The sequence below is a fragment of the Strix aluco genome, chromosome 1 (genome assembly GCF_031877795.1).
Source record: "Strix aluco isolate bStrAlu1 chromosome 1, bStrAlu1.hap1, whole genome shotgun sequence".
NCBI lineage: Eukaryota > Metazoa > Chordata > Aves > Strigiformes > Strigidae > Strix > Strix aluco.
In genome coordinates this window covers 136,919,403-136,945,049 of record NC_133931.1, presented here as the reverse complement: position 1 = coordinate 136,945,049, position 25,647 = coordinate 136,919,403, and the positions used below count along the sequence as shown (strand labels likewise).

The 25,647-nt window shown below is 36.1% G+C and overlaps 1 protein-coding gene across 6 annotated transcripts in view; it reads left to right on the top strand.

The window, feature by feature from the left end:
* Positions 1–25,647, top strand: part of SNX13 (sorting nexin 13) — a 73,666-nt gene that overhangs the window by 5,768 nt on the left and 42,251 nt on the right. For 5 of the 6 annotated variants that reach the window (XM_074836837.1, XM_074836815.1, XM_074836808.1 and 2 more), the window contains exons 2-3: positions 16,300–16,412; positions 21,874–21,976. In XM_074836837.1, coding sequence (XP_074692938.1) covers positions 16,300–16,412; positions 21,874–21,976 — 216 coding nt within the window. The remainder of the gene's footprint in view (positions 1–16,299; positions 16,413–21,873; positions 21,977–25,647) is intronic. The other variant, XM_074836818.1, reaches the window with a different exon arrangement.

The window sequence follows — 25,647 nt, the reverse complement described above, 5'->3', positions numbered from 1 at the left end:
GTTTGTCCTTTCCTGTGTCAAATGGCTTGTATGATGTCCTTTCAGTGCCTTGACTGGGTTGGAAGAATTTTTGATAATCAGATATGTTAAATATCCAGAACTGTGTTTTTATTTCACGGGTGGAAATAGTGCTGTGTTTATTCAAGTGAAGGGTAATATGGCCTAATTAAAAGTTCACAGGTACCTGTTGTCTGTAACATTGATGTCTAAAATGCTTGATTCAGTATCCCATTGCAGTTGGAGTTTTGGGTATGAAGACGAGCTTTAGAAGTTTTCTTTCTAAGAATGTTCATGAATTTGGGGGCTTACTTTGAGTATTAGCTGCTTAAATGCAGCTGTGCTTTTGTTACAGTGTGATTTTTATTTTTATTTTTTGTTTGTTCCTCTGCCTTTCTTCCCTTAATCTCATGCTTCTGGGAGGAACGGGGTGATCCCGGTTCTATTTTAGTCTAATCTGCTTGTGTCAGAATGCTATTAGTTAATAAATATCACTATTTTAAGATCATGTATTCCCATTCTTCAGTATATTTTGCAATTCTAAGAAATAACTGTACTCAACACTTCTGCTGATGCCTCTGAGGCAGTATAGGTTAGGCTATCTCTTGTGATGTAAGGGAACAAACTTGCACAGGAAGTTTGAATTGCTACATATCCTGTAGGATGCTCTGCATTTCCACTCTTCCTGTTGGTGCTGTCAGACAAGGCCAAGTAGAAAATACTGTAGAAATTCATCGTGAAATTCTTGCCACAGCTAACCAACTGAATATGAAGCAGGGCCTCAGACTTGAGGTAATTTCTCTCATAGCTCTTAACTGGTCCTCAAAGCAATGGGAAAGAACATGCCTGATGTTCCCAGTCACCCTGTATTCAGGGTTTGACATTCCAGACTGTGCAGATGAGTGAAAAGTCTGATGGTGTATATGCTTTAGGAAATAAGTATCCAACCTGTGTAACTGTAGAAAGAGTGATTGCTTTGAAGTTTTGCTGACGGTCAAAATGATCTTGGAACTGGCTGACTTAGAGATGTGATGAAGCGTTGCTTGTTGCTGTGCTGCTATTCTGAGAGCTGCTGCTGCGGACTGAAGAGAGGTGTCTGAGTCCTGGGTTCATCCTTCTGTGTGAGGCCTGGCACCTCTTCACTTAAACCTTTGAATTCCACGTCCTTTATAAAAACTCAAAACGTTGTTTATTTTCAGTTTTGCCAAATGGTGCAGTATTTGATAACATTGTATCATCTTACTTTTCTGAAGCATATGTAATGATTTTTGTGTTACCTTGAAAGTAACAGTATCAGTAATGATATGTATTCCTTGTTTACTGAAGGAATTATATGTGCTTGAAATTGAACCTGTATTTTGGTGTGGAATTCCACGCCCTCCCCCCACCCCCAAATGCTATGCTGGGTGGGTTGTCCGCCCTCCAGTATATCTTGGCATATTTGTTACTGATAGATATCTTAATTTTTAATGAAATCTGTTTGTTTGAGATAGCTAATCTCTTTTAAAAGTGGAAGAAAAATATTTTTGTAGTTTATATACCCAAGTTAGTATTTCTGGTCACAATGCTAATGCATTGAAATTTCATTAACTTTGCAAAGTAAAATCATATACTATAGAAATCTTGAATCTTGTGATTTAATGTCTCAATTACAGATTTAATCTGATGGTACATACAATAAAATGGGAATTACTTACGGTTCATTTATTGCTTATGTGTAATTTTAAAATTCTTGTGGAAAACAAATTGGTATGAATATAATTTTCATTGTTTTGGTAAGAAGATATTTCTTTACAACACTAAGCTAGGAGAATAAAGTTTTTGTTTAAATTTTCACTCTTACCACAGTTTTCCTTTGTTAAACATAATTTATTCTTGCTTTGTGTGTAGAAGCATTTGGTACTAGCACCTTGCTTTATGGTCTTACAACTATATCCTGTGTTCTCTCTCGTGCTTCATGCCTGCATTAATTTGACTTGCACATGTGACTGAAACTTTGAAATAAGTGTTATTTATTTCTTTTTGTTGTTTTTAAGGTCTGGACTTTAAATAATATTGGTCTTTGTGTCTTTCAGTTGGCAGTTTCCCTACTACTTCTTAAAGATGTCCCTGCCTGTGGTAGAGGGGTTGGAGCAAGGTGATCTTTAAGGTCCCTTCCAACCGAAATCATTCTAAGATTATGAGTTAGAAATAGTGAGACCAAAGGCAAACTTCATGTTTCTATGAGTGTTTCTAAAGTCTTCCATTACTTCTGAATTTTCCTTTACTGAACTCTCCAGTGAATGATGGTCTGCTGTTTTCCACTACTGTTTCTTTTAATTGTGCTTTATTCTACTGATACCCTCTTTTCTTTTGTTTTCTATTTTAAATTATTTTTGTTTTAATAATCTCAATATAACATTATGCTTCCACTCTTAATTTTTCTCTGGATTTCTGGAGATTTGCCCATAACTGTTATTTCTCTTATTATCTATTTTTTGATGCATTCTGCAAAGCATTTTTCTGTTTTCCAATGATCAAAATAACTGCGTTGCTGCTGTGTGGAATGGTATACCTGGGTTAGTCTATGAATGTTTCCACCTTGCTGTCTGTATGGTTCTTTTGTTTATTACTTGGTGCTCTAGTATGTTTCCTTCATCTTTATTTTTCTTCCTTATATATTTATCTTCATTTTCCTGCTGCTGCTGTCACTAGGTTGGCCATATATTTTTCTTTAGATATCTTGCATGCATAAAGGAATTCAGGACAACTAAGTGTGTCGTTTCATGTTCAACTTAACTGGGTCTAGTTTGCACTGCTACTAAAGAGGTTTTCTCCCTCCCACCAGACACAAGCTGGTGTTGCACTGCTTCTTGTATCAGGTCTAGCAGCTAAGCAGCAACTGCATGAGGAATTGTTTCGTTTTGGTGAACCAGCCTTTTGGAGAGGTATGAGGGTGGGAACACAGGGGAAGTTGCCAAAACAACAGCTGCATGGTCTGGTCTGAGGGAAGTGCATAGTGCTTTCCTGCATTTCCTTTTGTTTAGATCTAAAGTGAATCATTATCCAAAATAATTCCTGTCCTTTTGAAAACAGGGGATGTCATTATTCCTTCTGTGACGTCTGAATGCATCTCTACCTCCAGAAAAAGTTACAAGTAAGGTTACCTAGTGACACTTTGGTTAGGTTTCTTCTTTCTTCTTGATGTTCTAGAGCAAGTGGTGATGATTGAGATATTTAGATATCTTCTGTAAACTTACCCTGAGAGCTGGATACTGAAATGACTTAGTTTCATCTATAATTAGTTTCAGTCTACAATCTTGAAGTATTAGTGGCAGGAGTTGATGCACCCTTTCTGTGCTTTCTTTTCCCTTCTCCCCCTCGAAATTCATTGAAATTTGTTGGAAATATTCCATGACCTGATGCTTGAGAATGAAGCGTTACGTTGAATTCATAGAACTGTCCCTCTGTGTGAACTTTATTTGCAGATGTTTACTCTTACTTTCCCTCCTCAGTGTCACAGTGGGCAGGACGTAGTATAGGCCCCTGGAAGATACCTAGGGAGTAGTTGACACAGTAACTCTGTGTCCTGATTTTTTGTGAGGAAAGAGAGGAAGACTACTTGAGACTAAAAAATTTCTCTAGGATCTCTTGGCTTCCACAGAGAGGCCAGATGGACAGACGTTATGGAGCAGAGTTTTGGAAGAAATTGTAGGACGCTCTACTCTACTGAAGCAAATCTGTTTGCTTCTGAGTTATATGCTACAGCGCCTGTCAGCAGCATTACATAGCAAATCACTTGGATAAAACCTGTGAAGTTTCTTAGGCATGGCAGGCAGAACGGTGTTTTCAATAACAGTATTCAGGAAAAGGCAGAAGTGCATAGTGGACTGTGAAAGAGATGCACAGAGTACCTATGCTTTCCCAAAAGGGATGGTGAATCGAACATCTCTTGGAAGTGAGTGGGTAGAGCAGACAAGCAATAAGGACTGAAGGAGGGATTGAGAAAGGGGATATTAAACACATGAAGGGGAATGTTTTGATTGTTTTTATTAATATTCCTATTACATTTATCCCACTGGAAGAAAGACAGTAAGATTTAAACACTTTTTTCCCCTCCCTCTTAAGTAGGGGTGTTTTCTGTCATACCCTTAAAAGTGCTGCTTTTTTTGTTGGCACTGTCCATTCTGCTGAGAGTTAGGCGTCAACTGCTCGTTAAAGAAGTCGCAGTCGTCTTTGAGTGTTGTGGACTACTGAATAATTTGGAGACACTGAACTAGACTTCCTCTTGCTTTATGCAACTGGATAATACTCTGTTCAGAAAAATAGCTGCAAGGAACTGGAAGTTTTGAGGCTTACTCTGGCTTTGTAAAGGTTTTTGTCATTCTGCATAACATCTGTTGCTACAGTTATTTTGTCTTCATTCAGTAAGCATGCTTCATAGGAAATTTGGCCTTGTAGGAGTTCAGATGCACTCTGAGACTGGGAATCTTCAGAGGAAGGTGCTAGTATTCTGTCAGTGAATTTAAGTTTCTTAAAAATGCACTGTATTTGCAACTTGGGATCTATTTGTTATTTGGCTACTGAAAACTGCTTCTTTGTGGTGCATACTCTGATCTTTGAGGTCCCTCTATTTTTACATCCATTTCATTTTGTAGTTTGTTAATTATGATGCTGGTTAAAAAGCACTACATACTTCTAAAAAATGTTGGGGAACGATCAGTAAATTTTTGAGAAGAGAAATTAGATATAGTGAAGGGGTGATCATTGCAAGCAGGAGTCCAAACTGGAACTAGATTCATGGTGCTGGCACTGATTGAGATCTTGGAACTTAAAGAACATAACAACCCCCCAGAGTTTATTAAATCAATGAATATAAGGTTGGTAGCTGTTTCTTCAGATTCCAGTGTTCAGGCAGTAGATGCCCTTTTTTATGTTGGTGGTAGGTGTATAGGAGACTACTGCTCTTGCTTATTTATTTTTGAAGATAAAGGTGAGCGCCAGGGGGTAGAGGAGGGGGGAAAAAACTTTTAAAAGTTATGTTACTTCCTAGTCACATAAAGGGGGGGTCAGAATATTAATTGGGAGCACCAATAAACTTTTTAAAACTACCATTCCCTTGGTGGCCCAGGTAGCCAGTATGTGGTTTCAGTATATGGATGTGCTTTGTTTTGACACAAAATCCCTTGTGGTAGAATTGGATATTGTATATTGGTTTCCAGATGGATTTGTGTTGTAATGGGGAGACCAAAACTGGACACAGGACTTAAGGAGTGGTCTTACATATCCAAATAGAGAAGAAGGATCACTTTGCCGGACCTGCTGGTGGCACTTTTGCTGATACAGGGTAGAATGCTGTTGACTCCCTTTGCTACAAGGGCTCGCTGCTGACTTGTGTTTGCCTTACTGCCTGCCAGAACTGCTGGGTCCCTTTTTGTAGAGCTGCTTCCCAGAGAGTTGGCTCACAGACTGTATTGTGGCCCAGGGTTATTCCACCCCAGATGCATGCTTGTTTTTTGTTGAACTTTGTGAGGTTCCTGTCAGCCCATTTCTCTAGCCTGTCGACATCTCTCTGAACAGTAGCTCTACCCTCCAGCGTATTGAGCACTCGCCCCAGTGTAGTATTCTATGCAGACTTACTGAGAGTGCACTGTGTCCTACCATCCAGGTCATTAATGAAGACATTAAACAGCATTGGTCCCCATATTGATCCTTGAAGGTTCCCACCTAGTTACTGGCTGCATGCTGAACTTTGCACCACTGATCATGTGTCTCTGCATCTAGCAATCCAGTCAGTTTTTCACTTACCTTATCTATTACCTCACCAATTTTGCGATAAGAAGAGGGTGGGATATTGTGTCAATGGCCTTGCTAAAGGCAAGGTGCACAACACTTAAGCCCCCCTCCCTGTCCTCAACATCAGTCACCTCATCATAAAAAGCAATAGGTCAGACATGCTTTGCACTTGGTAAATCCATTTTGGTTGCTCACAACCTTCTTCGAGACTGAGGTGAGGCTGCCTGGCATGTATTTTCCTTGCTTCCTGGCCTGGACCTTCCTTCTTGCAGATCCTCTTCTGCTGCCAGTATAATTTGAGAAATCATTTATGTTGGCTTTCTGTTGAGCTTTGGCTTTCTGGATTCCATAATACCGGTTGCAGTACTGCCTGTAGTCTAGGTGCCATTTGACATTACAGATGAGAAACTCAATGTGGTTTTCCTTTGAGTCCTACCTTATTATTTATAGCTTTTCTCCTCCTTTTTAATAAAGAAAAAATTGTCCTTTTTTTCAGGGGTGGAGAGGGATAGGGGTATCTTAACCACATTATTTAATTTACCAAAATAATTCCACAAAGATATGTGATATGAATGGCTATAGTTAGAGACAACAGCCTTGATCGCTAGGGACAATGTGTAAATTAATTTTTAGTCTTGTTGAGCATGTCTGTTACTGAAGGACTCCTTCTGGCAATTGTGATACATAATGTGAATTAACTTCTTCCACTTGCATTCTTTCACATTTGTAACCTGACCTAATAAGGCAATTAGAGTCTCTCTTTATATTTAGTCTAGGCTCAGATAAAAATATTCTAAAGTTATGTTGCTAACTTAATACTTTTAAAGTAACTTTTTCCCTTAGGTGAGGAGTGTTGCTTATTTGGGAGCTTTCAGATTGTGATATGTATTTTTAAAATAATAAAAACCCACAGTAAAATAAGGTACTGCATCCAAAGCAGTTTCATCTTAAAGTTGGTGGGGTAACGTTGTAGTTCAGAGGACTCTGAAAATTGTGCTGCAAGTAGCAAATAACAGATACAATATTACCAGTAGATTAAAGAATTAAACAAACTCTCAGATGACTAATTTTATAGCCTGCGGAAGCCAGAGTACTAAAAGATTATTCAGAAGTCAATGACTAAACCTTTCTACAGTAAACTTAAGTACTGGATTTTGTGTGTGTATATGTGTAATGTTTATGTATATGTGAAATATATATAAACACATATAACTTTCTCAGTAAAAAAATCACATGTCCTGCAGATACGTCTTTGAAAAATACGGTTTATCAGTCTTTTTAGAAGAAACTAAAGGTTTTAAGGAGTTTGAGAATAATTATTTGCTTATAGATGCTTTTTAAGGAAGTCATCAAGTCATAGGAAAAACATTCTATTCTTTTTCAGTATAAAATTTGAAGCTAGCGTCTGCTGTTTCAATGAGATGAGTTGTTTAGGAAAAAGCAAAAAAAGCCACAATAACTGCTGCTGCAATGTGTGGTTCCAAAATATTCATAATTTTATGGAATTTATGTTATGCTATACCTTCATGTCTTTGACAAATCTGTATTTGCAAAAACTAAGCACTTTCACTTTGTTTTACTTCCTATTTTTGTGGGGCTGTTATTGTTTGAAGTTTCTGAGATTTCTGAAAGTAGATATTATATTGTTGTGTGCCTTTAAGCTAGTTCTATCAGTTTAAGATTGTGTAAACTATTTTGCACATAGCAGCTGCTGTGAAATTGTATGATATCTCCATAGAAGAAATGATGGATTTATTTCAAAAAAAGTAATCATTGTTCATCAGACCTCTTATAACCCATCTTTTTCCACTTTCTCCTCCCACTAAAGATCATGGGCAAGAATGGATTGCCTTTGAACAGAAGGCTGTGTCCCAAACCGTTTACATATAAATAATCTTTATGTATATTTTCTTAGTATGAGCTGATATAGGTAATGGCATAAACTGGGCAGTATGGTGGAGATTTGAGTTCAAGGAATAGGCAGCTACTTATTGCTTGGTGGGAAGGATGCTCAGTTGAAGTTATCACTACATGTAACATGAGCTTAAACCTAAAGAAATTTCTAGCTTCAAAAAGAATAGCTGTTAAGGTATGAAGAAACCTTTTTAAAAATGTGTCTTACACAACTGTTTCTGCAGTAGCCCAGGGCTCAGCCTGCAGGTTTTCAATGAGATAGAACATAAAGAGACAGTCTACTAGATCTGACTGTTATGGAGACAGATGGATTTAATGTACTTCTGCCAAGATAAATATTGAGAATCTTAAGTGGTAGTGATTGTTCTAGAAGCAAAGTTGGTCATTTGTTAAATCTGCTTAGTGGGATCAGTTTGCTTTAGCAGTGAAAGAAGGAAAACATGGGTGAAAGGAACTTTTAAATAACGCCTTGGTGCAGTTTTAGGCAAGAAAGTAAAAAGTTTGAAATGCTGCTTGAGCAGTAATCACAAATGAAATATGCAATAACACTTTCTTGACTAAAGAGCATGTGACTTCATAATTTTTAGCCATTTAGGAGAACAGACTTGGTAAATATTCTGAGGGCTTCCCCCTCTCTCCTTTTTGCCAGTGTTTTGCACTAGCAAAACTTGAAATAGATGTAATCTATTTATCCAGAGGCTGAACATAGAACAATCCAGATTATCTCATTGGCATGAATTCAAACTAGAGTTAGAGGGATTACTTTATTTTCTCACTTTCGATCACCTTAGGTGATCCTGTCAAGCAATAACCCTGGCCCTGTTCTGATCAGCCAAGGTGATCCAAAATGCTTTGATCCTTTTTGTCTGTTTTCTGTCCACATGGCTAAACTTAGACACAAGTCAATATGCATACTTACAAAGGAAAAGGATCACTTCCTTTGAAATTATGTTAAAAATGAGTTTGAATATGTCACTTCTATATTTAAGAAAGTAGCAGAAAGTGGGCTTGCGTTTCCTATTTCCCATCACTATCCAAGATGCTCAAGTGCTTCTTTTAAACTTGACCAAAACTCCGTATCTTTTAAACTAAAACCCACTCTGAATCGTACTCTAATGCAAAGGTTATCAGAGTGTGTGTATCTGAAGGTGGCCTCTTGTTTTTCATAGTAAGATAAATCCACTTTCAAAATAAGGTTACATGAAATGAGGCTTTCTGTCCCTTGGTGATAGTTCTGCTGTATAATAAAATACCTGTTAGTGCTGAAAATAAAGGTTAGTAAAATGAAGGTCGATTTAAAGTTAAAAAAATCTACTTCCTAATTTCATGTTCAGCAGTGACGGCAGAGCAGGTGTGAGAGAGGAAAAAAAAAATCTTGACTCTTTAATCCAGGCTGAATTTTACTCTCTTTTTTTTCTCTTGAAAAGAAAGTTTGATGTTGAAAATATTTACCATTTCTGGTAGAATAATTACCAGTGTTAACCAGGGACTGTTAATTTTTATCACCTTTGTTACACAAACCATGTAACCATTGTATCAAAATATGGAACATAATTTTTCTATTTTAATAGTAATGTTCTGACTATAGCAAACAGGCAGATTTTATTTCAGTAATGGAATTTGTTGATCTCTGGAGAAATACTGAAATTGAAGTAACATGCACAATAGCTTTTAAACTTTCTAGTTACATGCTATACTTCAATGTTATGTACTTTAACAAAATGTTAGCTTAAATTTTCATTGAAAGGTTTGCACTTCTTAAAATTAACTTCTTGAATAGTCAAAACAGAGCAGTAATTGTGGTTTTAGAATATAGATGAAAAATCATTGCTTTTCTAGAAGAACTTTGTTAGACCACCTTCTATAACTGGGGGGGAAGGTAGGGGAAAATGATCCCAAAAGCTGTTCTGTCTCATGAAGTGTGAGGAGCAGCAGGAAAATCCAAACTAAATAGTTAGACATGATTGCACTTGAATTAATCCAACTGTTAACTAGTTAAGCCATTTGACATACAAAGTCTGTGTTGAGAGGAGGAGGTGAGGTAGAGGGGGCAGATGGACTTTTAACAGATGAGAGGAGAATTTCCAGCCTCTGTAACCAGGAGGGATCAGCAGGAATACTGCACTTATCCAGAAGAAACTCCATTGGCCTAATGTCTTAATTCTTAACATTAATTGTGTAACTTTTTTTTTTTATTTAAAAGATGATTAGTGTATATTTATATACTTTAGTATTTTAAGCTTGCTTTGGGAAAAAATAAATCTAAACTTAGAACAACAAAAGCAAAATAGATTTTTTTTTTTAAAAAAAGAAGGAATTTTATATATTAAATCCTGAGTGTTCTTGTGAGTACTGCAGTAAATTGTGTAGATTCACTACAATTATTTTTCCATAGCCTGAAACAGGAATGGAGCATAGGGTTTTGTTTTGCCTTGCTTTTTTGGGCTGAGGAAGGAAAAGGGCAAAAGGATAAGAAGGAAGAGGTTAAAAAGAAACCTTTAGTGATGTTAGGAAACGAGGACACACAAAACTCTTCAAAACCCTGATTGACATGTCTTTTACTTGATTGCTGTAACTTTGACAGGTAGGAGAATGTAACTACAAAGACCTTAATGATTTATTTCACAATTGTTAAATATTTCTCCTAGTAGTGTAACATAACAATTTTACTGCAGATGAAATTGGCACTCCAGTTGATATAGCTTTCCAGTTTTACTTGTCATGCCAGTGAAGCGACAGTAATTTGAATCCTGAAATAATGTTTTTAATCACTTGACAAAAATGACACCTTGATTATGGAAAGGTTTATACGTGAACACGTTCCATTTACACTCAAAATGGAAGTCAAATTAAAAGGCAGATGTGTAGAATTAACAAAATTAAACTTGACATCTACTGTGTATCCAATCCTTGAAAGTTTTTTTTAATGTGAGCCCAGAGGTGGCATTAAATACATTTGACAAAACAGCATATTAAAAACCCAAATGGCAAGGAATAGTTTGCTTATCAATGTCTAGTTAGGGACAGGTCAGCTACTGTCACTTTAAATATTCATGGACAAATGTAATTGAATATACACAGTAAAATAATTGTGAGCAAAGAAGCGTGGTTTTGTTTTTAAATTACACTGTTCTTTCAATGTTCAGATTATTCTGTTGCTACCATTAAATTTGAAAATCACAAATGGCAGTCTTCAGGAGAGGTATGGGCCTGTTAGATGCTACAGCTGTCAGACATGCAGCTTCAGTAGAATACTACTGAACTCTTACAAGCGGCTAATTCCAGAGCCCAGCCTTCCTGTATGGATGTTCTCTGTTTCCCCTCCTGCCCCATCTCCAAACTTGAAACCACAATTACTCCAAGCATGTGGGGGGATCATGAAGAAAGTTGAGTGCCTGGAACAGAAGCTCCCAGCTGGAGTGGGAGGATAGTGGCACCTGGAGCCTCATGAGAGGAAGCACATGTGTCCTCTGTTTGGTGGCAAAGGGGAAGATAAGAAGAAGAGGACTACCTGTTGGCTGGACTTCTGGAGTAGCACTAAACTAGAAACATTTATATATCTTATTGTCAGTTGCAAGATAAAATTGACAGCACCAGTTTAAATGCAAACAGCCTACAGTGACCTTGGTGAATCATTTTAGTGAAAGATGTGTCAAGGCTGAGGATTTTGCGTAAAGATGGGATAGAGACAAAGCTCTGAAAGCTTGTCATCTGGATTAAGCAAACAAGAAACCTATTGAAACTACTTTCAAGTGTGGTAAGACATAGCTGTGTTTGTTACCGGAGTAAATCATTGCTGTTGGGGTTGGTGCATTAAATCCTTGCCATGCTCCCATTTATTTGCGAAATACTCTAGCTAATTCATAACTAGTAAATTATGTTATGCATAACTGCATGCATACTAAATTACAGTAGGATTTTTCTTCTCTTAAACTGTTGATTTAACACTGTCTGTGTGGCCTTAGTACACAGTTTCTAGGCAGTGAATCTTGAGGATTTACACAAGGTCCTGTGTGAATGGTCATGTTAAATTGCATAATCAGTCTCAGCTCAGCACTGCTAGCCATAACAGTATGCGACTGGGACCATCAAAATGATTCATTAATTAGGAAGCAGAAGCCAAAGAAAGGAAGAGCAGATGTATATAAGAAAGCAAGTTCTTTATGTGCTACTTTTAGTATTTGGCTGTATAGTGTGGGAAAAATTGACAAAGCCTAGTCAAAAAAAAAAAGCAGGTGTCATTGAGAGGTGATAGTCTTGTTATCTGTAACAGCTGAATCAAGCTCCTGAATATTCACTGTAGTGTGTCTCCTCTAACCTGATGAGGCTCTTCACTGTGCTGTTTGGAGTCACAGGCAGCCCTTTACTTCAATTGCAGTTTATTTTGCTAAAGCAATTTCATACTGTGGGAAGAAGATTGCTGTGTGTGACTGTGATGCTACATTAGCCCTTTGTGTGTATGACCTTACTAATACACTGTAGAAGTCTTGCTTTGTAAGATCTTAGACATGAAAGATAAGAAGTGGCTTGTATCAGAAATAGTGTGGCCAGCAGGGACAGGGAAGTGATCTTACCCCTGTACTTGGCACTGATAAGGCCGCGCCTCAAATACTGTGTTCAGTTTTGGGCCCCTCACTACAAAAAGGACATTGAATTACTCGAGTGTGTCCAGAGAAGGGCAACGAAGCTGGTGAAGGGTCTGGAGCACATGTCGCACGAGGAGCGGCTGAGGGAACTGGGGGTGTTTAGTCTGGAGAAGAGGAGGCTGAGGGGAGACCTCATCACCCTCTACAACTACCTGAAAGGAGGTTGCAGAGAGCTGGGGATGAGTCTCTTTAACCAAGTAACAAGCAATAGGACAAGAGGTAATGGCCTCAATTTGTGCCAGGGAAGGTTTAGACTGGATATTAGGAAGCATTTCTTTACAGAATGGGTTGTTAGGTGTTGGAATGAGCTGCCCAGGGAGGTGGTGGAGTCCCCATCCCTGGAGGTGTTTAAGAGTAGGGTCGACATAGCGCTGAGGGATATGGTGTATTTGGAATCTGTCAGTGCTAGGTTAACGGTTGGACTAGATGATCTTCAAGGTCCTTTCCAACCTAGATGATTCTGTGATAGTGAGGCTAATACATGGCATCTGTAGTGATGGTAAGCAAAAGTGGCTAAAACTGATGAACTGGAATGGTTGTTGTTCTGAAATAAAGATCTTTTATCCATGTGCGCATGTCTGTATGCATACATATACCCATACATGCCTACCACAGGATTAAGGACTATGTTCTTCTTTAGCATTTAGGTAACCGTCCCTAGTTACTTGAAATTCAGTAAATAGTATTATGACAGTTCAGCTTGGAAGTTTGCACTCTCAGCATAGGGAATGTCAGCTTTTAAAGGGTCTGGATAGCTGTGGGTTAAACACCACCATTATACCATCTCTTCAGAAGAGACTGGCTTGTTCTTTCTGTCAAGAGTGACAAGCATTCACCATTCAGTTAACTTTAGTAAGGCTAGGCAGAGCTTCAGTAAATCTGTCAATCTTCAAAAAAATTGACATTATAAATAAAACTTATTTGGAAATAAGTTGTAAGTAGTGGGGTTTGAATTTAGTAATACCTGAGCTAGTTCCATACTGACCAGCTGTGTGGTCATATTTATGTAATGTTTGGACTGGATTTTCTTTTAATAGTTGATTTTGATGTGTTAAAGGAACTTTGTTTAAAGTTTTCATTTCTGACTGGGAGTCTTAAAGGTGCTGAAGTCCCTTTAAGAAATGTGAAGTTAGGAGAAGTTTTATTTACAGTCAGCCTAGAGGGTTGCTGATGATTAGATTCCTCTGAATGTCTTGAAATCCCTAAGACTATAAACCACTCATCTAAAGTATACGAGAATTGGGCCAGTATCTGTTGTACTTACTGCAGTGTACCAACTTGTACGAGTTTTAAGAAATCCTATTAAAATACCAAATGAGATTTGAATCTCTGTAGCCATATGCTAAACTGCAAAACTAGAGCATAGGACAAAAGGTCACTGTTTTATTTATTATAGAACTTTCTTTGTTAACTACACATTCATTCAACTCTGAATATGCATCCTGCTATCTAGTTTAATTAAGTTTTGTCAAGTCATTTAGAGTGCTTATCCCATATTTAGAACTCAAACTTTTTGAATAATGCTATTAAGCGTACAGATTTTTTGACAAAAAAAAGACCACAATTAAATGTTATCTTCTCTGTGTGTATCATCCTGTTGCTTGTAGTGCTCTACAGAAGTTTTAAAATTTATTTCTGAAGATATGAACATGAAGAATCTTCTTTGTGTCTTGAAATGTAGATGTATAATGAGAGCTCATGTCTTTTTTACTTAATTGTTATATTTGCCACATTTTTTGATTGGTGTCCCTCTCCTTGTCTCTCTCCTCTCCACCCTGCAAGCAGTTTATCTACTCTGTTTACTTATTGTGAGTCAACAAAATCTTCTACTTAGCTGTGGCCAAGATTTTTTTTATTTATTGTAGCACAGATCTTTAACATTTTAGCTGTGTGAATTGTATGGTTAATATAATCTAATAAAGCACTTTTTTAGCTTAAAGAAAACTGAATAACTTGCAGTCCAGTCTCTTAATTGTAGCACGTTTAATTAAACATTTAAGTATGTAGACAAGTGTAGTTTTTTTCCATCCTTAAACACCAAGAAAAAAAGCCAGTATAGCTTCTCCAGGTCTTGTTAAGAAGCTTTAACTAGGAAGAAAATAGAATTTCATCTCAGCATTCCATTAAACTTATAATAAATTAGGAAGAATTAAATTATTCTGATGATTGCAATTTACGTCTATGAAACTGTCTCTCCTTAGAGCTGTGATTTTTGCTTTTGGGCAGCCTCAGGAACTCAAAACTCCTGCTCTCAGGAAAGAACTGAAGCTGCTTTTATGTAGGAACCTTATTTGATATGATTTTTCATTGTTTATAAGATTTTTAAAAATTTTTTGTGAGGAAGTTGATTTTTATAAATCCTATGCCTAAGATGGAAAGATGAAATCTAAATAGTCCCTTTAGAGAAATTGGAGCTTTAGGCAAGCTTCCCCTGTCCTCCATATTAAAAGCTAAAAAAGGGCTCTCTGCAAATACAGTGTTCGATCTCTGCTTGTTTTCTAAATGTCAAACTGCAAGACAAGTTTATTTAAATACTTTCTTAGTGTTACTTGTTGACATAGCAGTTGTCTGAGTTCCCATGAGGGTGTCATTTGATTACTGGAAGAAAAGGCGTAAATTAGACAACAAAAAAAGAGAAGTTGAGAACCTTGGAGCCAGAACCATTTTGGTGGCCTATAAATACTTGTCATCATTGGTTTCACGCTCTTGGGACTTGGCTGAAACATGCTTTCCATATTGAACTAGAGACTAGATTGAATTAAATTTATGTAATCTTTGTGGACTGCATTGCAGCATTGTGAAGGTCCAAAACTATTTTAGCTCAGTTCAGTCAGATTTTCCTTACCTTGCTTTTTAAATTACCCTGCATATATGTATATATAGGTCTAATCTGTCCAGATACACGCACATGTTTGATCTATATATGTGTGTTTATGAATGCACTTTTACTGTAACCTATATTGACAAAATAACTTGCATCTTGCTGCTTTTTTCATACTCCTGGTGAATCCGCCAGCGCAGGTGAAGCTTTGCCTGGTGCGTTATGCAAGACACCAGCCCCAAAATCCCACCAGCCCTGCAGATGCTCTTGTGGCTGACTTTAACTACGCCATGGGCTTTCCAAACAACTCTTGTCTCCCCCCCCCCACTGCCAAAGTATCAGTCCTGCCTGCTAAGCTATATCTCTTCTCACAACATGATAATGCCTGTGGGGAGAAAATGTTAATCTGGGATCTTAATTTTTTTCATAGATTAAATTTCTTGATTCGAAAACAGAATTGTGTTTAGATATTTCAAAGAATTGTTTGAATGCTCTTGATTTCTGTGGTAAAAGTTGTTAGAGGTAATAATCAGTTTCTTAAGTTTCCCTCTTTTATTTAAAGGGAGGAGTAAAAGTAAACTCACACCAAATATTTGGTGCACTTGTTGACCCCTTTGTGACTTGACTGGAGAAAGGGATGGTTTCGGTCTTGAAACTGCTTTGATCCAGGGAAGAAATAGTGTTGCTTGGTTGTGGAAAATGGCATGTTTAATTGTGTAAAACGAGGTTGTATTAATCTCTTCCTGTTAGTTCTGTTACTAAGTCTGCTTTTCTCCTGGAAGTAGTGGAGAATTTCACAGGGGAGAAAAAAGGGATCTCAAGAAATAAAAGTGCTCAAAATGAGAATAGAGAAGAAAAAGAAATGGCACTCAAGGGTGATAGCTGCATCTGAAGTGAGAGATGAGTAACAATATATGAAAGAAAAATACTCTAATGTTGGCTGAACAGGACTACTAGCCCACAATATAATAGCATTATGCTTTTAAAAAATAAAGATAACTTTTATTTCATCAAATAAAACTTATTTAATATTTCATATCTAGTTAAAATGTATCAGCTTTTGTAGAAACTACAAATGCTGCTTTAGAGACTTAAAGTTGTATGAATATCATTAATTATTCCTTTTCCATGTGTTCTTGTTTACAGACCAGTCTTTCCATATGGGGATGGGGAAGTCTTGGCCTTGTGCTTTTTCTAGTAACTTTTGGACCCTTCGCTATATTTTACTTTGCATTTTATATCCTCTGCTTTGTGGGTGGGTAAGTATACTACTTAGTGTTTCATATAATTTACTATGAAAGTAAAGTTTTAATGTGTATGTTAGCAAATAGTTTGCTCTGAAAATCTGAAGCGACTTCTATGAAATTGGTATTTCCACATTTAGCAGCTCTAAGCAAAAATTTTTTTCTTGAGATCTCAATTTTATCAGAAGTCATTTTTTTTCACTGTTGAATAGTTCTTATACTACCTTTGGCTATGCAAAAGAAAGATTTTTGATTTACAAGGGAAAAAAAAGAGCTATTTGTAACAGGTGTTAAAGGACAAATACTCACATGAAACCAATGTTAATTTCAGTTCATACTTTCTATTACTATGTCAGTTCTTTTTCCAGGTACTTACAAAGTGACTATGTCCCCTTTATCACAATCTCATTTTCCTACCAAAGGTACTTCATTCATGAGGAAAGTGTAGATGTTTTCCTGGGTGTGTGGAAGTGATGCTGTGTCTTGAACAAGTAGATCCGTTCAGCAGCTGTAGACATTTTATAGTTTATAGACAAGAAAGAAGCAAATGTGATGTTTTTATAGTCTTTAGCACCTTTATTACATTGTATATTATGAAGTCTGCCTTGTATAACCATGGAAACTTTTTTAATAAGTTTACATGTATTAGTGGGATATTCCTCCTTCCTCACTCATAAGACTAATCTACAGGACAACAACACTTTCAGGTTCTTCAAGACCTTCTTGAGTTCTAATGGTGTGTTTGGGCTATCTTTAATATTTTCTTTCCTTCCTTGGAAATACTCGTTTAACCTTCTTATTGGATACAGTACAGAATGTATGTATATTCCTGTACATCTCATCAAAAAATGTAATAGAAATTAGTGGCTAGAATTAGAGCTGCAACATGTGGATTTCAACTGTATTAAAGTTGGAATTCCATCTCTGAGAAATCAGAACAGTCATACTACTAGAGCGAGGATGTAGCTAAAGTAAAACTAACTTTTAAGTAAATGCTTTTGTCTTGTTAAGTCCTGATACATGTATGATTGGCATATTTTGCTGGCTGTTTGTCTAGCTCAAAAAACAAAGAATTCATCCAGAGAGCGAGAGTTCATCCATTTACTGTTTTGTGTTACCACTTGCTTAATATTTGTAGTATGAGAAATAATGTGGGATATAATAATTTCCTAAAAGCTCATACTTCCTTCTTGCTCAAATTCAGTTGCTTGACTTTTCAAAGCTTAAGAGTCAAAGCAGGCTCTCATGGAGTATGTCTGAAGTCAGTTACAGTTTGCCACTGTGAGACTGCGTCTAGTGCCTGAGCTCACTCATTCTCAAGTCATCTCTGATAACTCTTTGCTGTGATTCTTTTGCTGCTTTGGTTCATTTTTGTAGCTAGTCAGTGGATATTGATTATCTTAAGGATAAATTCATCTCATGGTAGTGTATCTGTTAAAGCAGAATTTGTATCCATCTCCCTATCATGTGTTTACTTATAGATAGAGATGAAGTCTCAGCCCTTCCAGTAAAACATCATTACTTCATTACTTTAATATACACATCTTCTTGGCTAGGCCTGTGATCTGGCCCTTTTTTAGACTTAATCTTTTTCAGAGTGACACACCTACTTTAAGTTTTAACATTCAGCATACAGAACCGTGAGTGCTAACTAGGTCAAATAGGTTTGTCTAAATTACTTTTGCCTACTCTTTCGTTTTGAATTAATTCCTGTGAAGTTACGCAAAATACTTGGTCATATTTCCCTTAAAAACAATCAGAAATTAATGTTATAAAGTAACTTTTTTTCACTTATAATTAACAATTATATATCATAAAATCATTTATAGATTTTTATCTTCTAAATTTATAATTTTGGTTCATGGCTATAGTAATGTCCATAATACTTACCATACCCTTATCTGGAGCAAAACAACAATTTTGGACATGGACTTTTATGGTAGAATTTTACTTTGAAACTTGGAGTTCTTATGCAATTTGTCATGCAGTTTTCTAACTTCTTATACTTGCTCAAAACCAGTGGCCTGTATCAAAGGTTTCTGACTCCCACTAGCTGGGAGTACATTTCTGACCCACTTTGCAGTTCAAACAAAAGAAAATGTTGAATCATAGCTGATTGCATTCTTAGTATTGACCTAAGCATTTAAACTATACGCCAGCAAGTTGTGAAGGAAAACTGTGGTGATGCCATATCTGTATAAACATAATCTGTTTATACTGTTTCACTTGTTACGTGTTATCTAATTATTTAATTTTGATTTACTCTACACAGATAACTTGTAGTATGTGTACTATAGCTGTTTTTGTGCATGGAAGGGTACTTGAAACCATTTGTGTATACGAATAAAAGCTCTAAATCAAAAGTTCTTCTTGTTTCATTTTGTTTTGTTTCAAGACTGATTTATAAAATGTTAGCTTTTTTGGTCTTTGTACATCCCTTTTCAGTTCAGGATCTGGTAACTCATCGCTTAGGGAACTGAGCTCTTTCCACCAAAAACAGGAGGCAAAAGGTAGATAGTTTCTTTAACCTATGTAGCCAAGACTATTATTATACATGAAATATTTTTTGTCTCTACTTCAAGTATTGGTGCAAACACCTTAACCTGAGTGCTGGGCCTGTCTTTTACCATCTGCCTTTTCCTTGTACTGTAAATGTTTCTTAACTTTCTCTCCTTCCCTCTTTCAGTCCTAAGGAAGTAAAATAAAAATTATGTGAATTGCGTCTCTGTCAACAGCCTTAGGCTTCTGATGTTGTGAGAACTGAAAATTCTTGGACTATCAATTGCTTTGCCATTTAAAGGAATTTTCCCTGTTGTCAGAAAACATAATTATTGATACTTAATTGCCTATGTGTGACTGGATGCCTACATTGATGATTCTAATTGATGACCAAATTGGAAATGGTTCTGAAGCTGCTTTTTGACTTTCACAAAGCATTCAGCTGAGGCTGTTACTTTCAGACTTGAGGGGAAAATGATAAATCTGTAGTCTTAATTTTTCTTTCACCTTCGTTCTGTTGTTAATCTGGCCCTGTGAAAAGCTGACCTTCCAATAATGTTTGGAAAAACTTAAAACAAAAATTTAAGTAAAATGCAATCTCTTTCTTTTTCTGCTCTATTCATTTAGAGAAAAGACTAAAATGATTTGTCATTTACTGTATTGAATATCCTCTTGATGAATTAGATAAGCATTTTTACTAGAACTTTCTGGTTAGCTAACAGATACACTTGAATGGTCAGGCTATGTATCCTCTAATGCGCACAAGATTTTAAATTAGAGAATAAAATGTATTAATTTCTGCTGTAGAGGCAGAAGCTTGTAGCATTTCTAGCTTCAAAAGGAAAATACTTTCAGGCATTTAAGAAGATGAGCATGTATTTAAACTATAGTGGTAGCATATTAGTATTTTTGAATGAGTTATTAACTTTAAAAGTGTTATAACATTTGAGAGAAAACAGGTGTATAATCTATAGCTAGTTACTTCTAAGGCTTCAATCCTTTTAAATAAAAGAGGAAAAGCACCTCTCCTCTCCTTGCCTTTACCCCATCAAGTTGCTGATACGTGTTTGAAGTTAAAACTGATCTTAGGCCAAAAAAAAAAAAAAGGCATTTTGGGTATACTGTTTTCATTAAAAGAGGTTTCTAACAGAAAGGTAGTAGATAATAAAAAGAAAACCCAAATTTTTTAATAATTAAAAAAACCAACAACCCCCTCCCAACCCAAAACTAGTTTTAAGCACTGTGAAACTAATATTAAGATTTTTCTAAGCAAGCTGTTGTCCTTGAACTGAATTATGATGCTACTAGGACCATTGGTGTTAAGATTTTAAAACTATCTGGAAGTATCTGGAGCAAAAGAGCAATTAGACCTGCTTTTATTTTTTGTCCTCATATGTAGAAAGTACACGTGACTGACAGATAGTGATGGCTGTAAGGGAATCGGTATCAAGTGAAATTTTCTTGTGCATTATCAAGTTACCAATAATAATTTTGTGCAGCTTTTTTCTTTTTTTGGTCATGGAGCTGTTCAGGTATAAATGACTGCTTCCTTGTTTCTGGATTGCTGAGCCTCTTGAGTACTTAAAAAGAATGGTTCCAAGTTTAGGAACTAAAACCTTAGAATGGCATATTTTGCCTTGGTTAGGAATTTTATTCTAATCATATGAGTATCGTTTATCAACAACAATCTGTATTAAAATAATGTATTAGTTCATCACGCTTCAAGCCTGGCATAATTTTGTGAGTTCCTGTGGTCACAAATATTGGTTAGCTGGCCTTTAAATTGAATGCTTTGAAATTTGTGTTAAAATCTATGCATGTTTAGCCATCCCAAGACTATCTGAGCAGTGGTAACTTCATATTCTCTTTTTTTAATGCTTGACTTTTCAAAGGCTTTGATTATGCTATGGTATGGCTATGGTACAGCCTTTAGGTTTCATGTATTTTTTTAGTAAAACCAGCTTTACGTGTTCCTGTGCCCCAGTGTCATAAGCTGTAAATTACTAGTGTTGTAGTAAGATTGAACTTTTTGTAATGGTTGCTTTTTCCCTTATGCCTTCACTATATCATAAAGAAAACAATAATAAAATTGACTGCTGTCCTGCTTAAGTCATAATTTAAATATCATTGTAGAGTTGTGAGGGAAGAAGATAATGAATTTCTGATCTAACATTGTTTTAAAATAAATGGGCCAGGAGTGCATTTCTTTAGATTTTATATGCTGACTTAATTAAAAACAAAACAACAACAAAATGCAAAAAAAATTCCAACATTCTGAAAAACTCGCAACCTCCAAAAAACACATTACCTTGTGTTTGACTATATCCTCTAGACTTTTTCCTTGACTGTTCATATGCAGCCTGGCAGGACTACTGTTTTGGGGTTTGTTGTTGTTGTTGCTTTTTTTTTTTTTTCTTTGCAGCTTAAAATAAGTTCCCATTTGAAAACTTTTTCTTTTTTGTTTAAACATATGCAATCAGTAGTTTCTTACTATGCTTACTACATAAGTTTCTTCCTGGTCTGTGTTTTTGTGGCTTATGCCACAATGCAGTGGCCTGAATGTATCTTTAAAGAGTTTATTTCTTCATAGTGTTGAAGTAAAAGAATCTTTCTATAAATACAACCAGAGCAGCTTATGTATGTACCCCTCTTTCTGTATTCTAATATTTGTGAGCATAGGTAGCATGCCATCACAGTTTCTTCTCATGCATCAGGCTGTGTAGTATAGATTGTGCCACAGATTGGCTATGTGATAAGAATATATCAAGAATGATAATACAAGACTGGGAAACTTCATTCTTACTATTGTGTCAGTTATTTTGAGCAGCATGCTGCACGTGAAAGAGCACTGTACTAGGAGAGTAAATGGTAAGAATTGTCATACCTTGTTATTTTATAGCTTGCTGTGAAATATTTTCTAGATGGGGAAAAATGACTGTTGTTCTAGCTGGTCTTTTTTTTTCTTTTTCCATTTTAGGGGCTTTGTGGTTACTCTTTTATTTGGAAAAAGCAACTCAGAAAAATACCTTGAGCAGTGTGAACATTCATTTCTTCCTTGTACATCAGTTGGGATCCCTAAGGTAAGGAGAGTTTACTGGTTTTAACTTCTAGATCAGATTTTATAACTTTGAAAATTAGAATGGTGCTAGTAATCAGTTTTAATCTAAGAATTGTACCCATTTCCCCAGGTAAAAGAGCCTTTTTATGTTTTGAGTCAGCTGCAATGTGCAGGTGAAATTTTCCTTCTTGAAATACAAGCATTTTAAGCATTTATGGAAAGTTTTTTTCAAGTACTGTTTCTGGCTTCATTATGAGAAATGAGTAAGGTGTAACTGGCTGATATTATCTGTGAGGAAATTATTAAACCTTTCTAAACTGCTTGTGTGTGTTGGTTGTTTTTTTGGCAGAAGTGGTAGCTCCTTCTTGCAAGATTGTCATGACTCTTTAGGATTCTTCCATCACTGGATCTGTAGTTTCTTCAGTTTTGATTCTTTTGATTATTTGTGGTCAGAAAGTTGCTTGCCTGATGAAGATTAAACTGTAATAAAGTCTAGATTTACAGTACTCAGGGATTTAGCAGTTGTTATCTTTGACTATCTTTAAGGGCAAGCTGAAATTCTGTAAATGAATAGATAAATGTGGAGCAGCAATGGGATCCTCTTTTCCACTGTTTTCTTTTTCACTCAATTCTTAACAAACACATCATTTTGGTTGGTGGACCTAAATTCAGGGTTCCTAATTGGATAAATCTGCATCTGCTTAGTGCAGAATAAATTCTTAAGGGCCAAGAGATAGAATTTCTAGAAATTCCTGGTTTATGAACCAATACATCTTGGCAGCTCAGAAATTTAGATATATTTGGGCCTAATCTATTTGTGCTCATTAGAATAGAGAAAACACTTTAACCCAGAGATTGCTAGTTACGTTATATTTAATCTCACGACTGTTTTGACTGAAACATCCTGCCCTTTCTTAGCTGGCAGGTCCCTACTCTTCATGGTGTCTGTGAAAGGGGGATGTGTTCAATTTTCTTGTCAGTAGCACATAAATTTGTTCTGTGATTCAGCAGTATGTTTTCTAACCACAGAACTTGTTTTGTGACTGGTTCGTAGGTCAGTTGGTAAGTGGCCTTTTCACTTAAGTATTTCTTGGGATAAATCTGGAACTTAAATATATTCTAAATGATAAAGTAACATCACTGGTCCAAATGAAAAATATAAAGTTTAAGGCTGAAAAAGGGCAAGTCAGCAATCAACTAACGATTCTGTTCTATTAATGAAACCTCATTTTAGGGGACTAAGGTTCTTGATGCTATATAGCAACTTCAGTTCATATATTATAATGGTTGTGGAGTGTTGCTTATATCTCATATTGTGAGAGCAGATTTACAAGAAGATTCTGTCTTTTAAATTTCCTCTACGTTGCTGAAGCTTTTCTTTACATTAGTGTTACTTTTTTGAGCTCAGTACGTATGTATGCTCTGGCTGCTTTATAGTGTGGGTTTTTCTGTGTAATCCTTGCAAAGTCAGTAGTTTGGCTTCTGATTTGAGTGTGGATTATTGACACATCACTTTTCTCAACTGACCTGTCGACTAATCTCTGGATTTAAGTTTTGTAGTACGAAGCTATTTATTCTTATCTAGCTTACTAAATGGTGTTTGAAGTTGTTCTCCAACTAAAATCTGTTTGTCTTCTACAAATAGTGTTTTGTATTTTTTTTTCCACTGTATTAAAATAGCATTAGCTAGTTCAGCTGTGCTTTTCAGTAGTATTACAAGAGATGAGTCCTAACCAAAACCAAATGTGTGGTTTACTTGGGATTCCTATTTATCATTTCTGTATTAAATTTCTGCTGACTTTTCTTTATTAGAAAGTCATATTTTTAACTTGACATTGTTTTCATGTTTAAAACTGTTGTGGCCTTAAGTGGTCTTGAACAGTGAATATTCTTTCAAGTGGCTAGTGTATAGGTTATGCTTCTTCCATGAACCAAGTACAAAATAAATTCACCTTGATATGAAATTATTTTGTGATACTCTATTTTGGGAAATAATCTGATGATGTAAGTTCTTTATAAGAAGCTCTTTTCCCAAAGGCAGTCAGTTTTATTGATTGTTTTGAGGGTTTTTTGTTATTTCAGGACTTTTTAGGCTAAGATGAATGTTCCAATGCTAGATTTTAAAGAAATCAGTTAGAATTCAGAGCACCAAAATTGTGGATGGAAATGCTGTGTAGAATGTACCAGACTCTTAAGTTACAACACAGGATTTGGTGCCAATAGGTTTCCTTGGTTGCTGCTTATTATGCTTATTAGTGAATATATAACGATGCCTCACATTAAGGATAAATAGTTATGTAAGTTTGGAAGATTATATATCTTTCTGCTTTTTTTTTTTTGGTTGCTGTTTGCATACATGCAGGGAGGTTTTAGAAATTAGGATTAGACTTGCTTTTCTTTTTGCAAGTCTGTTTTGTATAACTTCTGTGTCAGGAATGTAGTCGATGCTGCCATAATGTACTGGCTCTAAGATACACAGTTGTCTGCAGGTTTATATTAATCTTGAATGAAGTACAAGTTTAGAGCTTTCTGAACTGTTAACTGGAATCCTATTTTCAATAAAAATTATAGATTCAGTCCAACTTTAACAGAAGTGTGGAATGTTCAGTTATTATCATAATTGATGTCTCTTATGCTTCATCCAAAAGACAAGGAGTTTCTGTAGGCTGGGTATAATATTGCCAAATTACTATAACAGTGATAACTTATAAGTGCTAGTTGCATATTTGATCCCTGACTAGTCTCTGAATCTCTTTATTTTGAGTCAGTTGATCATCTGTTATGGGTTTGATGCAGACATGTAAATCCCCTGTGTCTTGTCCACTTGTGAAAACCTGTGACAGTAAGTAAGCAATTTGGGAAATAGTGGCACAATCCAAATGAGGCATTTCTCATATTTAACAGTTACCTAGCATAGTTTCAAAAAAGGATTTTAAAAAATATCTATTAGTTTAGTGAAGCAAAAGTCTGAAGTCTACTCAGTCACTGCAATTACGTGCTTATAGAGCCTGGGTTTCTTCACTCTGTGCTGCATCTCACTTTGTGGAGTGTATGTCCCACATTCCTCCTAAGTGCTTCCTATCTGCTTAAAATGCAGTAGGTAGGTATCAAATTTAGCAATAACAAATGATATTAATTTTTCCTAGCTAATGATTTAATACTGGTAGAGTATGTCAGACAACTATTGTGTATGAAGTGACAGTCAAATAAGATGGTTTGCTTCATGTGAGTTGGGTCCTTCCTTTAAGTATGTTTTCTAAGTCAGAGTCTGGAAGGCCAGGCATAAAACTGACAATGCTTTCCAAGTAAAAATTGTGGTCAGCTGTTGTAGGTGCAATGAAATAAAAGCAGATATTGTAAATTTTAGATGTCTTCAGACATATCAAAAGCAAGTGAAATTATACTGCATGTATGTAAACATTTCAATGAAGAATCACAGAATCATCTAGGTTGGAAAAGACCTTGAAGATCATCCAGTCCAACCATTAACCTAACACTGACAGTTCCCAACTACACTATATCCCTCAGCGCTATGTCGACCCTACTCTTAAACACCTCCAGGGATGGGGACTCCACCACCTCCGGCAGCCCATTCCAATGCCTAACAACCCATTCTGTAAAGAAATGCTTCCTAATTTCCTGTCTAAACCTTCCCTGGCACAACTTGAGGCCATTACCTCTTGTCTTATCGCT